The sequence below is a fragment of the Peromyscus californicus genome, unplaced genomic scaffold, assembly GCF_007827085.1.
Source record: "Peromyscus californicus insignis strain IS unplaced genomic scaffold, ASM782708v3 Scaffold_9__1_contigs__length_137607984, whole genome shotgun sequence".
Lineage (NCBI taxonomy): Eukaryota > Metazoa > Chordata > Mammalia > Rodentia > Cricetidae > Peromyscus > Peromyscus californicus.
Genome location: NW_026294617.1, coordinates 37,079,840 through 37,098,350, shown reverse-complemented (window position 1 = coordinate 37,098,350; position 18,511 = coordinate 37,079,840). Strand labels below are relative to the sequence as shown.

The window sequence follows — 18,511 nt, the reverse complement described above, 5'->3', positions numbered from 1 at the left end:
CTGCCTCCCAAGTGCTGGAATAAAAGGCATGCACCACCACCACCCGGCTCTGTGTTACTTTTAATACTATGTAGCAACTGTACTGCCTGAGATCAAGCACTGTATAATGTATATCTCATTCACACGTACAATAATTTCATAGTGGACACTCCTCACTTTGTTTGACAGGTGAGGAAACTAATATTTCAAAGATGTACATGATCAGACTTAAGTGCTCTCTTTATTCCTCTCCACCTAATTGTTGGTTTTATGTGGCAGCGCAATGTTATTCATTAAGCTGTGTTGTTACTGTGTGTGAAAAGCCACGAGGCACGACAAAACCCACTATCAGAGCTTATTAGGGAAGGAAGAACAGAAGAGAATGTGCTTAGGCCTATGGAAGATATGTGCAGGGAGCGAGTCGGGGGGAGTCTGTGACCCACTTTTTATGGATTCCCCTGCACATTTGAATATGGGTTTATGGAGCTACACCAAGCATGCAATTGAGCGATCACGCAGTGCACGGATTATGTAGGATGTAAGGCCCCTTGCTTGGCTACTGAACAGGGCATGTGCAGTCATGTAGCTGGGGGAGTGGCCAGGAATTCTAACACTAATCAGCACATAGTGAGTACTTACTATGTACTGTACAAGATCCTAAGAATTCAGTACGAAAAAAGAGGGCTACCGTACTCTGTAAACTTACAGTATGGGTGGGGGTGGGGGGAGCAAGTGACCAATTCCTGGAGAAGCAGAAATGCAAAATATTTGGGACTGTGAACTCCAAGTCCCATTTGCCTTGGTTTGAAGCCCGACTCCTTCACTATTTAGCTAGGGACACTTGGACATCTGTCTCAGAGCACTTTTTAGAGATCAAAGAGTCAATAATCATAAAGATGTTTGGCACATAGAAAGCAGGATGTAAAGCCAAACTTTGCTACTACTACTATTCAGTATGAAAGGGGTTGTGACAGGGCACAGGGCAGACAGAACAACATCACACACCATGGGAACACTGAGAAGAGTTCACGAAGAGAGATAAATATGAGTTGAGAACTAAGGATTTGTGTTCAGGTAGGTGGTAAGGAGAAGGAAAAAAAATAATGTGTTGAAGTAGATATTCCAGAACTATATGCAAAGACCCTAGGACAAGACAGTAGCTTCAAGGAACTGGATGACCCATGAGGAATGAGGCAGTTACTAGACAGAGGCCTCTTCATGGAGAAATATGAGTGAATTTTGACTTATCTTTCAAGTTTGGGGAAGATATTGGGAGTGGTGGGGTAGTAAGGTCCAAGATGTGATCTACTTTAAAAACTATAGCTCATGCTGGGTGTGGTAGCACATGCCTACAATGCCAGTACTCAAGAAGGTAGAGGTAGAATCAGGAGTTCGAGGCCAGATTTGGCTACATAGTGAGTCCAAGACCAGTGTGGTCTATAAGAGATCCTGTCTCAAAAAACCAAAAACTGACTGTGGAGTGTATGTGTGTGTGTGTGTGTGTGTGTGTGTGTGTGTGTGTGTGTGTGTGTGTGTGTCTGTGTGGTACACTCTGTGGTGCATGTGCACATGTGTGTGAGCTCATGCATGAAAGCCAGAGGAGGATGTCAGGTCACCGCAATATCACTCTTTACCATGTTCTTTTGAGACAGGGTCTCTCTCTGAAGCAGGCCAGTGGGCAGCCAGTCCTAGCAATTGTGTTTCTGCCCTCATAGCACTGGGTTACAGGTTCACCTGGCAGAACTTTTATCCACTGCACCAATATCCTAGCCCCTCAAAAATATGTTCACAGTTAAATGAGCATCATAAGGAATATTTTTGTCTGTTTGCTGACTTACTAACCCTTTCTGCCAAACTTGTTCCACTCATGCAGGTACCAGAAGAGGGTAGCCCTGTACATCGCTGCTTTTCATGGACACACTGAACTCACTGAATGGGCTCTGAAGCAGGGCGTGCAGCCCCACGAGGTGGTTGGTGTTCACCCTTATCCAGCCTGGTGCCACGAAGCCCTTCACACAGATGTCTGTCATTGCCCTATTCACACAGCTGCAGAAGCTGGCCAACTGTTAATTCTGAAGGCCTTTGTCATCTGCAGCGTCCTGTGCCTGGAATGTAAAAACACAGCAGGACAGACTCCCCTAGCCATTGCAGCAAAACGCCAGCATAAAGACTGTATGTTATACTTACTGGGTAAAATGCGGTCCACAGTTTCTTTTCTAAAACTTTCAGTCCCAGTGAGGATTTATATTAAAATAAAGCAGTGGCTCCTCAGAGCTCAGAGTCGTAGGTGCCATCGAAGCCAACTTGGCAGAGGAAGGGTCTCTGGGGCAAAGGTTGGAGACACTGTGGTGGTGGATGGTTTCACTAAGCCAAAAATAACATCCAAGAACTGCCACAAGGCTGGGGACAAGTGGCAAAGCACTCGGAGCAAACTGGCACCTTGCAAGCAACAGTCAGGCAGGAAACCTGTCGATTCTTTAGTACTTTCGCAAAGGGACACCAGCAAACAAATCGCATTCCCACCCTCAGTAACTACAAACAAGTGCTCAGAACTACAAAGTCATCAACGAGAAAGCCAGAAAAATAAAACTGCTCCGGCGGCGGGGAGGAAAGAAAAGCACATAAAAAATGCCTATCTCCCGCAGGTCCTGCTCCCTCCAGTTTCAAGAGTGGAGTATTCACACCCACTGTTGCACCTGCACTCCACCGGGTGCTGAATAAGGCCCTTCTCCACACCTTTCTCAGAGCACAGTGGGAGGACTCCAGGAGAGAATGCCATCTACTGCTGAGCTGTGGCAAGGCAATGTTTTCTCTTTAAACATGCAAGGGCGTGTTGAACAAGGCAGGTCTAGGACAAAGCAATGTTCATGAAGGCCTACTATGGCATACTGAGTACCACAAGTCGTTTTAACACTTCATTGCTTAATTAGCATCAAGGACTTTGTCTCACCGAGCCCCACTGGCACTTGCCTCTAATCCCAGCATTTTGGAGGCCGAGGTATTTCAAGCCTGGCATTCATAGTAAGGCCATCAAAATCGTAACAATAAAAGGCTCTCGTCTCAGCCTTACAGCTAAGGAAAAACTCAGCTGGTGCTATTGCCCAGTCTATGTGTCACTCACTCCTCAAGCACCCAGGAAGGGACACAGGACAAAGAAATTTAAAATATGGGAGCGTGTCATCAAAACTGGCCCCAAAGACTGAGCAGCCATGAAAGTAGAAGGGGAGAAAAGAACAAATTAAAAAACAAATTGAATCATAAAGGCTTAAGGAGGCTACCTGTCCTAGGTCGGACGGTAGGATTGGCATTGCTATTTAAGGTGATGGGCTATCATGGTTAGAGGACACAGAAGTGTATCTATCACGTGGGCTTTCAGAACATTCACATCCATCACTGAAAACAAAACTTTCCCATGAAGTCATTTATGTTCTACTTTACATGTAAGGCATAGCTGGGTACCTAGAAGTATAGATGTGTGAGTGGTTTTCTAAAGAAATGTAAAACAAGGCTACATCGTTTAGCTTTCCTTTCTGTACAGGTTTTGTTTTGTTTTGTTTTTTTCCCCCCTAACTTGCTGCCACCTAGTGGTGAGAGTAATTTAGGCTGTAAAATTCAAAATTTAAGATCCAACTTCAAAAGTCAATTTTTAAAAATTTAAGAATTAAAACAAAATTCAGTAGATTTCAGTGTGGTTGCTCATGCCTATGATCTGAGCCTCTTTTAAACTGAGTCCAGTGAAGACTATTCACTTTCTATATTTTTCTTGCATTTTCTAAACTAAGTTCTAATATAGAGACACTAGTTCAGTGGAAAGACATTATGTTGATCAATCTAGTGAACATCAAGGCAGATTCTGTTTCCACTTGTGTAAAAAATGTTTTGAAAAAATAACAGTAAATCCTTCCAGAGACAACCATTCTTCTTACTCAAGATTTATCTTGTTCTTTCCTTTCTCCACCTGGCTGTTTTGCTCTACATATCACCTACAAAACTAATTTATATTTTGTGTGTATTGATTTTCCTTACTCCTTCATATTCCAACTCTTCATAATATCCCATATCCTAATGTATTTACCCACTTTTATTGGTAGAAATCTGGGTTAACTTAGAGGACTGTTTTGAATTAAAATACATGGCTATTTTTGTGTAAGTCCTTTGGTGAGATCAGCATTTGTTTCTCTTGCTCTGTATCTAGGAATGAATGGGTAATAGGATAAGTTTGTGGTTGGCTTTCATCAATACTTCTGATCAGTTTTCTCTGTTATGCTGAGGGTTTTTTTGCAGCTGTACGTCATAAAGATTGGAACTGTCAAATAGTCAATTCAAGGTAGAGAAGGAAATTTTAAATTTCTTTCTTCAGAAACAAGAAATCCAAAGTCTTGTATTGTCTGTCTTTTTGTGAAAATTCTGTTTGTCGGGGGGGGGGGGGGAATGCACAGGAAAATACCAGTTTTTTTTTTTCATCTGATGACAGACTGTTGCATAAAGACATGGTATCATATGACTGGGTTATATCAAATAGTTGATAATTATGAATTAAATGAATGAAATAATGTTTAAGTTATTTTGTTCTTAATGTGCATTTAACTTTAAGACTGAATGATGAAAACATTGAGAATTCAGGGTGTAAACACTGAACTTGGTTTAGCTCTTCTTTAGATTTCTGTGTTACTTACCTTGGAGTAGGCTTGGGGCTTCTTGGTAGCCATGACAGAACCACAGTTGGTAACCTTGAGCACTGTGGGGGGCAAAAAGAACCAACCATCACAGATAATCTTTCACAGTGGATTCTTTTTTTTTTTTTAAGATTTATTTATTTATTATGTATACAGAAGAGGGCACCAGATCTCACAGATGGTTGTGAGCCATCATGTGGGTGCTGGGAATTGAACTCAGAACTTCTGGAAGAACAGTCGGTGCTCTTAACCTCTAAGCCATCTCTCCAGCCCTAAGGCATGTTATTGCACACTCAAGCAGACTCACCACCCCCCCCCCCCCCCCCCGCCTCCCACAGACACAGTGGGAGAGAGAGAAAGAGAGAGGAATATGGACACCGAGACAGAGAAAGAGAGACAGACAGAGAAATCATACAAACTCAGAGAAAGTGATAGAGAGGGATATATACACATACAGAGAAACATATACAACAAAGAGAGACAAATACACGGAGACACATGGATATTTACACACAAAAAGACAAAGTTAGGCATAGATATATATGCAAAGAATAAGAACAGAGACAGAAATAGACACATACACATAAAGGTTTGAATAGAGAGAGAGAAAAAAGAACATACCCAAACACATACATCTATACCTCCACACACACAGAAGTGGAAAAAGAAGGAATGGGAGAGGAGAATGAATTATATATGAAATATGAAGCACAATATAATCAAAAAAAAAAAGAAAAAAGAACCTCATTCCCTCTAAGACTGGCAATCTTTAAATCTGGTGTGTACATATGACCAAATATTCTCAATTATTTTTTTACAATAGAAAATGTAAATTTTCTAGGGTGACTAAAAGTATACCTCAAGTATACTAAAAGTATAACTCAAGTTTCATTTCACATGAACCTTAGACAAATATTCAAGAAAAAATATCCTTCTAAAATATGTCATTATATCTTAGATTCTTCAGTTCCAAAAAGAGATTGATTTGTAAATATTATTTGTAAATTTATCATGATCAAGTGTCTCCTGTATATATTTATATGCACATTTGCACATATGTGGATCTCAAAAACAAAACTCAAATTTAAGTCAAAGTAGCTTGAAAGTAACTTACAGGCATTCCTATCAGAGGTACTAACTGATAGATAATATCATTCACCATCTCCAGGTCTGTTGTTGTTACATATAAAGGATATAAAAAGTGCAGAGAAAATGCTATAAAATAACTTGAAAGCACATAATTACAGAATTAGTTATTGTCTAATCTTCACTTACAATCTATGGGCTGTAATGACAACTCTAATGTAGAATAAATATCTTGTTTTCTTCCCTTTATATACCATAACCCTAGAAGACTGTCAGTCCAGCATATTTATCTTCAATTTAAGTACTTTGGTACTGGGTACCCAAACACAGCAGGTCACTGGTTGTGCGTGATAAAGGGAGACTCCATGGAGCCATGGGTGCTGGAGCTCAGCATTCTGAATTTTCTTTCCTTATGGGGAGTTAAACAGAGAGGTGAAGCCTTTCCTTCCACCCCAGGTCTAGGAAAATCAGGATAAGAACTGGCTGCATTTTTTCTGTTTTGTTTTTGTGGAAATACCAATATGGATGAGCACTTTCTCCATACCAGGCTTTGTAAATAGATGATACTCAGTGTAGAAATCTGTTGAGTTGATAGATCTAGGAATCCAAAAATGAAGATTTTAGAAATGAAACCCCATCTCTTAATACTCAAAAACAAACATGCTTGTAGACAAAATTCTAAACAGTCTTAGTAAATAAGAAACACAGAACCAAATAAAGAGGTAAATAGCCAAAAAGATCAGTGAGTCACAACTACCTTATCTTACCACCTTGCCATTGCTTCCACAGAGGATAGAGTTTCTTCCTGCCTGACTTATGTTTCTATTGCCTTTCTGTTCTGCCTTCTCACTAACTCTAAACCCAACCACCTGACTTCCTTGTCACTACCTATCTATACAGACTTCCAAGTCTCTATGGTTGGTACTGGGATTAAAGGCATGTGCCACCATGCTTGGCTGTGTCCTTGACTACACAGAGACTCTGCCTGCCTCATGATCAGATTAAGGGCGTGGGCCACCACCTGCCTGACTGCTGTTCCTGGCTCGCTATGACCTCTGATCTCCAGGCAAACTTTATTAACATACAAATAAAATCCCATTTCAGCACAAATAAAATATCACCATACAAGCTACTCATACTATTGCCTCTTTACTACCTTTCACATTTAGAATCTGCTCCAGAGATCTAGGAAGACAGTATGTAGGAAATAGCATGAAACCAGTTGATAGGAATCTGAGTTGGTGCCACTGAAATATCAGAAATCTAATATGTCACCATAGAATATGACAATGAGTAGATAGGTATAGTTTTATTCACATGGTTTCTATAATATCAGATGTACCTGCAATAAGGGCTGTAAGACTCTAGGAAACTGTCCTTTAAAGGAAAGAAACAGCATGCGTGCCCTTTCTCTGTCCTTAACAACATCATTGAAGCAAGGTAAAAGGAAACCACTCCATAAGCCACCTCTTTTGAGACAATTTTATTTATTATCCTTTAACTGCTAGGCATAACTGACTAACTTGAAAATAAGTGTACACACAGTGCTGAAGATTGATGCCAGACCCTACCATAACATGCCAGGTTAATTGAATTTTATGAACAAGGACATCTTACACTACTGATTTCACATCTTACTTACCATAGGCTAAGAATTATGGAAAAGCATGTGAAAAATCTGAAAACAAGGCTCTGATCTTATGGTACTAATATAACTAGGAAGGAGCCAATGTGTTTTTGCTCAGAATGTGGAGTTAATCATCTCTGGCCAGAAGGATAGAACAGGGCTCACAAAGCATCCATGATGGAAGGAACTGGACAACCAACTCCTGCAAGATTTCTTCTTAACTCAACATAGGTACTTTAACACACATGCACACACTAGAACACCACACACACACACACACACACACACACAGTGTGTGTGTGTGTGTGTGTGTGTGTGTGTGTGTATATATATATATATATATATATATATAGAGAGAGAGAGAGAGAGAGAGAGAGAGAGAGAGAAAGGGTAATACCTTTAACAATAAGAAAAGCTCCTGATATTTTGTTGAATGTGTAAAAACTTTTCTCTTTAATTTTAAAACAGTGAAGTATATTTTACAGAAAAAAATGTGATAGGCTAATAGTGTATTAATTCACATGACTGTAAGATATTGTATTTTCAAAGCATTTGAAACATTTTAAGATCTAAATAATGAGCCAGGTGGTAGTGGCGCACTCCTTTAATCCCAGCACTCGGGAGGCAGAGCCAGGCAGATCTCTGTGAGTTCGAGGCCAGCCTGGGCTACAGAGTGAGTTCCAGGAAAGGCACAAAGCTACACAGAGAAACGCTGTCTCAAAAACAAACAAACAAACAAAAAAGATCTAAATAATGATTGCAGGGATGTGTACATTCCTTCCTGATGGTGATTTTGTTCATAAAACAGAAACATTTCATGAGACAGAGTCTATATAAAGAAAATATTTCTGAAAATAAGGTTTATTGGAGAATTAAAAATGAAAATATAACACAATTTTCTTGTGTATGTTAAAATATGACTTGACACATAAAGAACCATGGATATGTAAATAATTCTCAAGAGTGAAGACCAACCTCACAGTAGCTCATGCGTCAAAATTATGAGGAATAGTAAGTTCTTATAATTATGTTTAATGATATATAAGAATTATGTTTAATGTTAAAAATAACAATAGCCTCAGGTAGAAATAGAAAGTATAATAATATTGAAATTATACATTAAGAAAACTAAATACAAAACAGTGATCAGGTTAAAAATATGATTGATATCACTAACAAGGTATAAATTTCAAATCATATTATTTAAAATCATATAGTCATGCAGTGAAATGCTTTCTTCCAGCCATAGCATAGCCATTGACTCTTGAGGACAGCACAGTTAATTATTATCTGCACAAGTTTAAGTTTAAAAAGTCAATATTTTCTACATGTGTAATTGAAGTCAATAGGACAGTGAGAGAAAGAGAGAGAGATTTGGGGAGTATCTTGGGAGTGGTGTAGGTAAGTTGGCAGTGGATTTGTACTCTTGTATGAAATTATGAAAGATAATTTCAGAAATCATCTGCATCTATGTGTTTAAAATTATAAACAGTTTGAGGGATCTATGTTCAATCTTAAGAATTTAAATGAGAAAATTAGGAGGCAAAATAGTCCTAAAGTAAGAATAGCTAAAAAAAATTTCCCCAATTTGTACAAAGAAAAAAATTACAGGTTTATTTTAAGTGTAAAGACAATTCAAAGAACCTCAAAAGGCCAAGTTATAAATAGAAAATCAAAGAAAACCTTCAAAGAAATGGATAAAAATATGTATGAAGGATCATTGCTGACTGGAAAACATGGAAAAAGAAAAATGATGGATGATATTTAAGAACTAAAAAATCAAAATAATGTTCTATGTTCTGATAATATCTCTTTAAGAATAAGAAGGAAATAAACACATTATCACATGAGGAAAACTGAAAGATATCTATAGCTAATCACCTGCAGTACACAAAAGGGTACTGGATAAAATATTGCAGGATAAAATATAAAAGCAATAGACTCTTGGATGAAAATTGGTAGATAATTTTATTTTAAAAGAATTAAGTCTCATTTTCAACGGTGTTTTAAGGTATCAGGGAGATTTCTCATGTATAATACTGAACACTTGCCATGGCTGAAATCAAGCCAGCAGAGGCAAGAGAACATTTTCCTACTGGCCATTTTGCTCTGCTCTCCCCTGAAGACACATCTGGTTCAGAAAAGCTAGCTAGAGTGTTCTCATGACTTACATTACAGGCTAGAAATTACTTTTATACAACACTTTACTCCTTAAGGACTGTTGTGTATGATGGGGACCTGGTATGCAGAACCAATTGCTGCGTGATCTAAACTATCTTCATCAGACACACCTTGGTTACTCTAGTTCAATTTCAACAGTGATATGTTAGAATATTGACTCTAAATGTGTTTTACATAAAAGTCAGAAAGGTGGAGATATTTTCAGCTGGATTCCATCCTGTTTTTATAGTAGGAAAGGTTTTTTTCAATCCTCAACATTCTACGTAATACCTAAATTGCTGATCTTCAGTGAATCCAGTAGTGGAATGGGAACAAAAATAGAAAAATTAGAAAAACAAATCAGAAAAACAAACAAGTATATTAATAGACATGGGTGTAGCTCAATGACAGAACAACTGTCTAGTATGTATGAAGTCATGAGATTTATCCTAAGGACTATTTACACACATTCTCTCTCTCTCTCTCTCTCTCTCTCTCTCTCTCTCTCTCTCTCTCTCTCTCTCTCTCACACACACACACACACACACACACACACACACACACACACAGAGCAATGTTAAGTGTCTAAAGGTGGATTCTAAACTGAAGTTACATGAAAGGATGTCCTTATGCCTTGAGTTTCACATGGTGATGTAGCTGTTCTTCAAAAGCAGGTCAGAGAATGCACAGTGAGAGACAAAGAGAAGGAGCAGGGCACGGGTTCATAGAGTTAAATTATGATCAAACAGTCGAGTATGGAGAGTGAATAAAGTTCTTGATATTTTGCTTAAAATTTTATATGATAATCTGTGATTAGAATTATTATTGATTAGACAAAATATTTTAAAATAAATAAGGAATAGTAGAAACAACATGTAAGTCTCTATGTAAGAAATAAGGACTGGAAAAAATTTAATTCCAGTAGGAATACTTAGAAATGTATGTGGTTGGAACTACCTGACTCAGTCTTCAGTCATTTAACCAAAAATTATTTCTTTTGTTTTAGCACTGTAGCTAATGGGGATCAATCTTGCTTCATGTTGCTTTCTACATATCACATATGAAAGACTTGTATGCATGGCATACACATATACCTTTTCAACAAAATACTACCTAAATCTCAAATTCTCTCCCGCCTCCATGCTCTTCTTAGGTCCCCATCTTCCATTGCTCTACAAACTACCTGTCTCTCTCCTAGTCATGAACTTGGGATGTCATTTTTGGTTTTATATTCACATACACTGGCACAGCTTGGGATGTCCTCAGTGAATATCGGGAGTTTAACATGCTTCCTGTAGCCCTTTGTGGCTTCATTAATGGATCTGTTCAAATGCATTGAAACAAACAATACAGTAATGAATTTGCCGATATCTTATTTTGCACTAGTCATTGTTAATATTTTATCAATATCATGTTGCTTTTAAATAAAAGACTATCAGTTCAGCAATATGCATTATAGATTAGGGAATGTTCAAAAATAATTCAGCAACAAAGACATGTTTAGGTAATTGTAGAGACCCACAGAGGTTTCCTATTAAGAACTTATGCAGTGTCTGAGAATCTGAGCTTGCTTTACCCAGCAGGGCTGCATAAGGGGATGATTTGACCATGGGTATGGTTACCAGATGTTTGGAAGGGTCTACAATTGGCTGTGTGTTGTGCTTTGATCTAGAAAGGGGGAGGTCTTTTGCCCTGACCATTGGTATTGTTATAAAAAGCATTTTTGAAGAGGCAGAAGGGGCCGGTGGGTTTTGATCCAGGTCCTCCCGAAGCTATTCTGTCTTTCTCCTCTTGGCTATCTTTCTATCTATAAGTTTCTTATCCCTCTCTCCTCCTCATAGGAACCCTTTAAAAGGTGGGAGCTGGCGCTCACAGATTGGTGCCAGAACTAGGAACTTGGGTGCAGAATAAGTAAGTAGGGGAGGAAGTACCGTGGAAGCAGTTGGACATGTCCGGTTTTGTATTAAGGTTAAGGTGATGATATTTTATTCTTCAGGAGCAAAACCTGTATATAAAAAAGTTAGGCCACAGCAAGTATCTCTCTCTCTCTCTCTAGGTTTTTCTCTCTCTCTCTCTCTCTCTCTCTCTCTCTCTCTCTCTCTCTCTCTCTCTCTCTCTCTCTCAATTTCTATCTATTAAATTAAGAAAAAAAATGTAGGGTTTAGGTATAGGAATATTGTATAGGAAGAAACTTAGGGTAAGAGTAGAATTTCCCTAGTGCTGGACCTGAAAACAGTGTACAGGAACAAGCAGCCACTGTGGACTTAGCAGTCTGAGAAAGAAAAGCTGCTATGGGGCAGGGAAATAGTAAGCAGATGTTTATATATTCTCTTGTAGAGAGTTTGAAAACTAGGGGAGTTAAGGTAGAACAGCAACAAGTACAGAGGTTCTTGGAGTTCGTAGAGGAGCTGTGTCCTTGCTTTTCTGACTATGGGACTCTGGATACAGACTCATAGGGAAGAATTGGAGTCAAAATGCAAAAATATTACGAGGAACATGGGCTGGAAAAATTTCCAGTGGAAGCTTTTAGCCTGTGGGCATTAATTCAGGCCAGCTTAGATCTAAATCCTGAGCAGCAGGGGAGGATTTTCCCTGAGGTAGATACAGGCAGATACAAAACCCTCTGCTCTGCCAGAGCTGCTGGTTGATGAGAATGCTTTTACAACATCATTCAATCAAGGTCAGTTCCCTCTTGGCCATGAAGCCCAGTTTAAGGAACAGAAGTCTTGGGATTAGACAAGGGAGGACCTAAAGTGCTTGGAAAACTTAGTAATTCCTCTTTCTCAAAAACTGGAAGCTCTTCAGGTCTCTCCTTCTCAGAAAGGAACTTCTGAAGTGGGGGGTCGTCTATCAGAATGGCAAAACCACCCATAATATTAATGCACCATGGTTTGCTGAATCTAAGGGAGTCTTTAGGTTTGATGCAGTTGCATCAGGAGTTTATTGATTTATTTGATGCCTTTACATCAAGAGTTTATTGATTTAAAAAAGGGCTTGGCACAGCTAAGACTGTTATAGACATCTTAGACCCATACAAAAAGGACATTCCATCTTGATCATCCTCTACTCCTTTACTGGGTGGGGAGGTGGTAGCTATAGGGATTGCTGTGATTATTCAAACTACTCTTAGTAGGGACCTGAGTCAGAGCTGAGGTAAGCTCTGTACTTGCCCCTGCCAGACACTGGTAGTCAGGGATGGGTAAAGTTCTTGCTAGCTGCCAACCTGTGACAGAGTACGCTTGATAGAAAGTGTATCTCCACGATGGGTAAAGATTAGTAAAGAAGGATGACCTAAGGCAGGCACAGTCCATCTGAGGGGTCTGAGGGCCCTTTAAAAAGTGGGAGCAGTAGAGACCCACAGAGGTAGACCGAGCAGAGTTCTCCAGAGAACACTGCTGGACTGTGCTACGTCTTCCCCAGACCCTGCAACCTACCTATCCCTTCATTTGTAAGTTATGCCACTAAATAAACCTCCCTTTTAACTATGTGGAGTGGCCTTAATAATTTCACCAATAGTTTCCTAGTAAGAACTTACTCAGAGTCCAAGAATTTGAGCTTGCTTTACCCAGCAGGGCTACATAAGGGGATGATTTGACCACAGGTGTGGTTATCAGGTATTTGGAAGGGTCTACACTTGGCTGTGCAGTGTACTTTGATCTAGCAAGGAGGAGGTCTTTTGCCCTACCCCTTGACGTCATTATAAAAATCCCTTTTGAAGAGACAGAAGGGGCTGGTGGGTTTTGATCCAGGTCCTCCAGAAAATATCCTGTGTTTCTGTCTTTCTCCTCTTTGCTATCTTTCTATTTAATATTTTCTTATCCCTTTCTCCTCTTCACAGGAACCCTTTAAAAGGTGGAAGCTAGCCTCCCATAGGTAATAGTACATTGCCCTAAGATGTGATTTTGGAAGCATATCCAATCCTCAAAATGTTTTGTGTGACAGGGAAGGGCAGGAACCTGCTTGATAGCAAACTAGGAAGTAGTGATTGGTTTGAATGTGGATGGTAGAGGTACCTGTATTGATGGGAGTTTAAAATAAGTCTGGAAGTACAGTTTATCCCAATATACAGATTAAAGAGGAGATGACGAAGAGCATGGCAAGCAGGACTTTCTCAAAATTAAACAAAATATGCATATTAACAGAAGAAAATGAAACAGTAGTCAGGCATCATCTAATCAACACCACATTTGGAGACAATCTGTCAGATTATATCAGATATATCATTTTATCTCCAAAGGTATTTTACAACCATTCCTATACTACCAAGGAATTAAAATACAAATGCTAGTAAAACACCTTTGGAGATAAAAATACCACTGATCTTTCTGTTCCATGGAACTGTAATATTAAAAGTGAAAAACAAATTAGACTCTTGAAACATTTACGCTAAAATTTTTAAGACTATCCTTCATAAAAATATTATAAGCCAGTTGTCATCAATGAGGATGCAGGGTTAGGTGGCATTCTCCACATGACTGGATTCTGATTGACCTGTTATTTCACTGGAAATCTTCCATGATAAAAAGTTCACTATAGTGTGGAGGCTGGCCATGCATTTCACTATTTTTATTTCCCCTTGCCCACAACCCTGTACCAGGTATTGTTTTTCCATTCATAAGTTTAATATGTGAGTAGTTTCCACATTCTGAAAATAATGATCCTTGCTGTGAAGAACATTTGTGCACAGACTTTTCTTCTCCCCTTTCCCATGGTTCTACATCCATGTTTGGAGCTGCATAGCCACATGGAAATTCTATGTAACTTCCTATGGAACTATGGACTGATTTTTGCCCAGAGACCAGCACATTTCATGTTTCTACAATTACCTGCTCATCCACTTTATGTTCTGCCGGCAACCAGTTTCATGAGAAGGGTGGATTATGCCTGTGATTCCCAACCTTCACATGTACATAGACTGTTGTCTATGTAATCATCTAATATCACCAAATGCAAAAGTGACATAGCAGGAAACTTTAAAGACACTTAGTGATAGGCATGGTTGAAGACACTGATACATATTCAATTGAATGTGAACTAGTCTAAATATGATTCCAAATTTCACTCCTTCATAAAAAGAAAAGTTTAATAGCAATGGTGTCATGAAACTCTTCATAAATCCCTAAATACAGTACTTCCTCTCATATTCAATGTGGGAGAAACATTAAGTATTAACTATAGATAATCTTCAGGAATATTAACAAGGGAAAAGAGTGTATTTAGAGAAAGACACAAAGATGATTTTCTTTCTCAAAGATTTCTGTGGAAATGTTTTTCTCGGGTAAAGAGCAAACTCACAGAACCTAGAAAGTTTATAAAACCTGCAAGTGTTTATTAGTTGAATAAACTCTGGAATGAGGCTAGAAGTTTAGATAGAGGAATGAGGAGAGTCCAAATTGTGGGGTTGTATATGATGAATTCTTCATGTGGAAAAGAAAGATGAATGCTGATGTATGCTTTCCCACAGCAGGTGTATGCTACACTATCCCTGTGATTCCAACGATTGCACTCAAGGTATTCTTGGTACACCATGATCAGATTCTCTCATGAAAGATAAGAATGTGAATTTGACATTTACCTTCATTCCACAAATTAACTCTGACTCTGATGGTCTAATGACACTGGTCCTCATGTGTTGACTATAGACACCAATGATTTTCCACTACACAAACGTTCAAGAACCTGAGCTTTTAATGAGTTTATCTGTATGGTTAAATACTATAATTTTTTTTTAGAAAATTAACTTAGGACTGTAGGAGGTAATTTTCAAATTTATACTACACAATACCATTGGAGTGACAGCAATTTGTGTACTTTTAAAATCCAGAGAATACCAGAACATTTTGGAAAGAAGAATGTGGGGAATGGAATTAGGCCTTGTTCTGTCCATATCCTTCAAAGAACAGATTGCATTTCATTTCTGTCCCAAGGATCTTGTGGAGTCCTGATGAGCATCATAGGTAAAAATCTAAGGAGTCTAGTTACATGAAGAAATGTGTGTGGTGGAAAGTACAAACTAGGGTTATCATGGGAGTATACAATCAGACTAACATGGTTTCTTTCTTTCCTTTTTTTTTTTTTTTTTGTCAGAGCTGAGGACTGAACCCAGGGCCTTGAGCTTGCTAGGCAAGGACTCTACCACTGAGCTAAATCCCCAACCCCCTAACATGGTTTCTTAATCTGTAAACATTCTGGTTCATTGATTTGTTTTTTTTTTTCCCCTGTGAATTGGACAGCATTAAGTTGACCCACAATTTCCACAGCCAGCCTCTTATGAATACAAGTCCAAGCTGTAGGTCCTACTGAAAGGTAGCCACAAAATTTCCAACGGGCCAGAACAGGAGAGTCAACCTGCAAGCAGAGCGGGACATTGTCTGTCCCGACTATGTCCACATAGTCAGCCATCCACAGATAACCCAGTGGGATGACATATTTTATCTTAAAGTTTCTCTTACACCTAGAGAGAGGATCAAGGCAATCAGTTTGCTTTTGATTGTGTTGGAAGTACTTGTGGTAAGCCCTAGTTCTTCCTGCCCAGAGCAGAAGAAGACTCATCCATTTCTCTCATGCAGGCAGGGCTCATGCCATGGTAGATGCACCTCAGCAAAGCCTGTGCTGAAGGAAGTTATGAGGCTCACACTTTTCAATGGCCAAGAATGGCCATAGTCTGGTCTTTTTTTCTGATTGATGAGTGTTTAGAATGACCATACTGTGTATTTTAAAGACGTGGCATTTTTAGAAAATCATGTGCTTCAATATTTCTCCCCTTTATTTAGTTAAGTGCTAAACTTTTCTGCTTGTTTACTTCCATAGCTTCAGTACCAAGAAAATTAGTTAAATGCTTGATATTTTACTCGAATAATCACATTTAATGATCTTTTCCAAGTAAATAATATAGAAATATTGCCTAACTTAATAAAATTCATATTCTGTTGCCCCTCTCCCTGTCCTAGCAAGTCATGTGAGCAATTGCTCAGGAGAGTCTGAGCTCAGTACAACTGCTCCTTCAGTAAACCCACGATGTGCTCCTCATACAACTAACCACAAACAGGATTCTGTTCTCCAGTAACCTAGTCAAATGGTTACAAATATGCCTTCCTATCAAGTATTCTGATGCTGTCAAAAGTGTTCTTGAGAAACAACTGTCTTGGGAGCACTAATTTTCTTTCTTTCTTTGCTCTTTTTATATGGAGCTTGTTCTTTGATAATTTCACATGCGTAGTCAATGTGTTCTGATTATTATCTATTACTCTATCTTCTTTCCCTTCTATCTCTTGACCACTCTCCTTCCCACACCCATACTTTTTTGTATTTTTTTTTTTTTTTTATGATTGACTGTGTTTTACTCGGGGCATTTGTTGTATGAACCTGGGCATGGAACTCTCTCTCCATTGTAGACTAGTGAGCTAATAGGTGGCTACATAACTGAAGACAATGATTCGCTCTCTCTCAGATTCAGAAGATACTATGTCATAAGTATAACTTCTGGTTCAAAAATCCTACATGTAAATCTTCTCAAATCAAAAACATCTGAAGACTAACATGATACTCCCATGAAAGATTGTCCACCACATCTAATGGAACATGCTCTAGTCAAAATGCAAGCATAGCATGTAATATTTGTTTCAGGATTCACAGACACACACATGTCTCAAATATATAAAACATCTGTATTTCCATTTGCTTTTCACCCTCAAGACATCTAATTGCATATATGTTAATACACAATTATATATGTATATATACATACACATATATAATATGAAATGCTTAAATTGGAAACCTCTAATTCCAATGCTTGTGTTAAGGGATAATCTGCCTTGAAAATGTAAATAATGAAAATCACCTCTTATAAGTTTGATAATCCTCTTTCCTTAATATAAACGACAATCTCAAATAGTTTTAATTACCATTGTAACACAACAGAAGGGGAACAAAAACTTTGTCTTTTAGGAAAGTCAACCATTTCACTTTCATTTATTCTCAAAAAACACAGTGAATTTCACTTACATTCACAAACTACACTCACATGGCAAATTATCAGTATGTTTTATTTATTTCAAATGAGTTTATTACTATCTTTTCAAATTAAAATATGAGGATTTCCAACCATGGCATGAAGGGGTGCTGAGGAGAAATGACAAGGAAGATGGACAGGTTGGTGGACAGCCAGGCCATTCAATCGTTTCATTCTTGCCGCTGTCAGACACTAACTGACCATCAGCGTCTAGACTGGGAACTTTGGGGGACTGTTCAGGGTTGAAAGGAAAATGACCTAGTTGGTTAATTCTAGAATATAGAGTAGAACTCTCTCCTGAACCCTTCATTCTTCTCACCATTTGTGAAGTAGATCTTCAGCAATATTAATCACTGATGACTAGAAAGTTTACCCCCAAAACTGAATGAACTGTTCTATTGATGCCTGTCCTCCAGTCTACTTATGTATTTATGAGAACATACCCTTAAAATATTCACTTGATAAGGCCAGTACCTATTTCATACCTTTCAGAGTATATGAAGGCTATGATCCTCTGGAGAGGTGATCCCAGAAAATACCACCATGGTTCTATGTGACAAAATATCACCATGGATAAAGCTTCAATCACAGCAGTTTCCTATGTCATCCACATGATCACCAAGCTGGACCTAGTTGATATCTGCAGTTTCCCCTGATTGATTTGGGGATAGTAGCTGCTTCTCATCTCTTCACACTACTTTGGAAGTTATGAGCTCACAGAGGTTCACATGTGTGGCCTCTTATGAGCAACTATCATAGTCTGGGATTTCCCCTCTTGCTTCTACAATCTACCTGCAAACACCAAGCAAGAGGGCTCCTGATTATCATGTTTTTAATATTTTACTTTGATAAGATGTATCCATAAGACCACAAATTTGCAATACTCTTAAATCAGCTTCCGAAACGCAGGAATTGCTGACATGTGCTACCACACCTGCCTCCTTTTCAAATTTGTTGCTATTCTTTCCC

General features: G+C 38.6%; 1 protein-coding gene across 1 annotated transcript in view; it reads left to right on the top strand.

Annotated features, from left to right (window-relative positions):
- Positions 1–18,511, top strand: part of Ankub1 (ankyrin repeat and ubiquitin domain containing 1) — a 103,226-nt gene that overhangs the window by 15,411 nt on the left and 69,304 nt on the right. Inside the window, 1 exon segment of the mRNA XM_052731731.1 lies at positions 1,853–2,784. Within this exon segment, the coding sequence (XP_052587691.1) occupies positions 1,853–2,784 (932 nt within the window).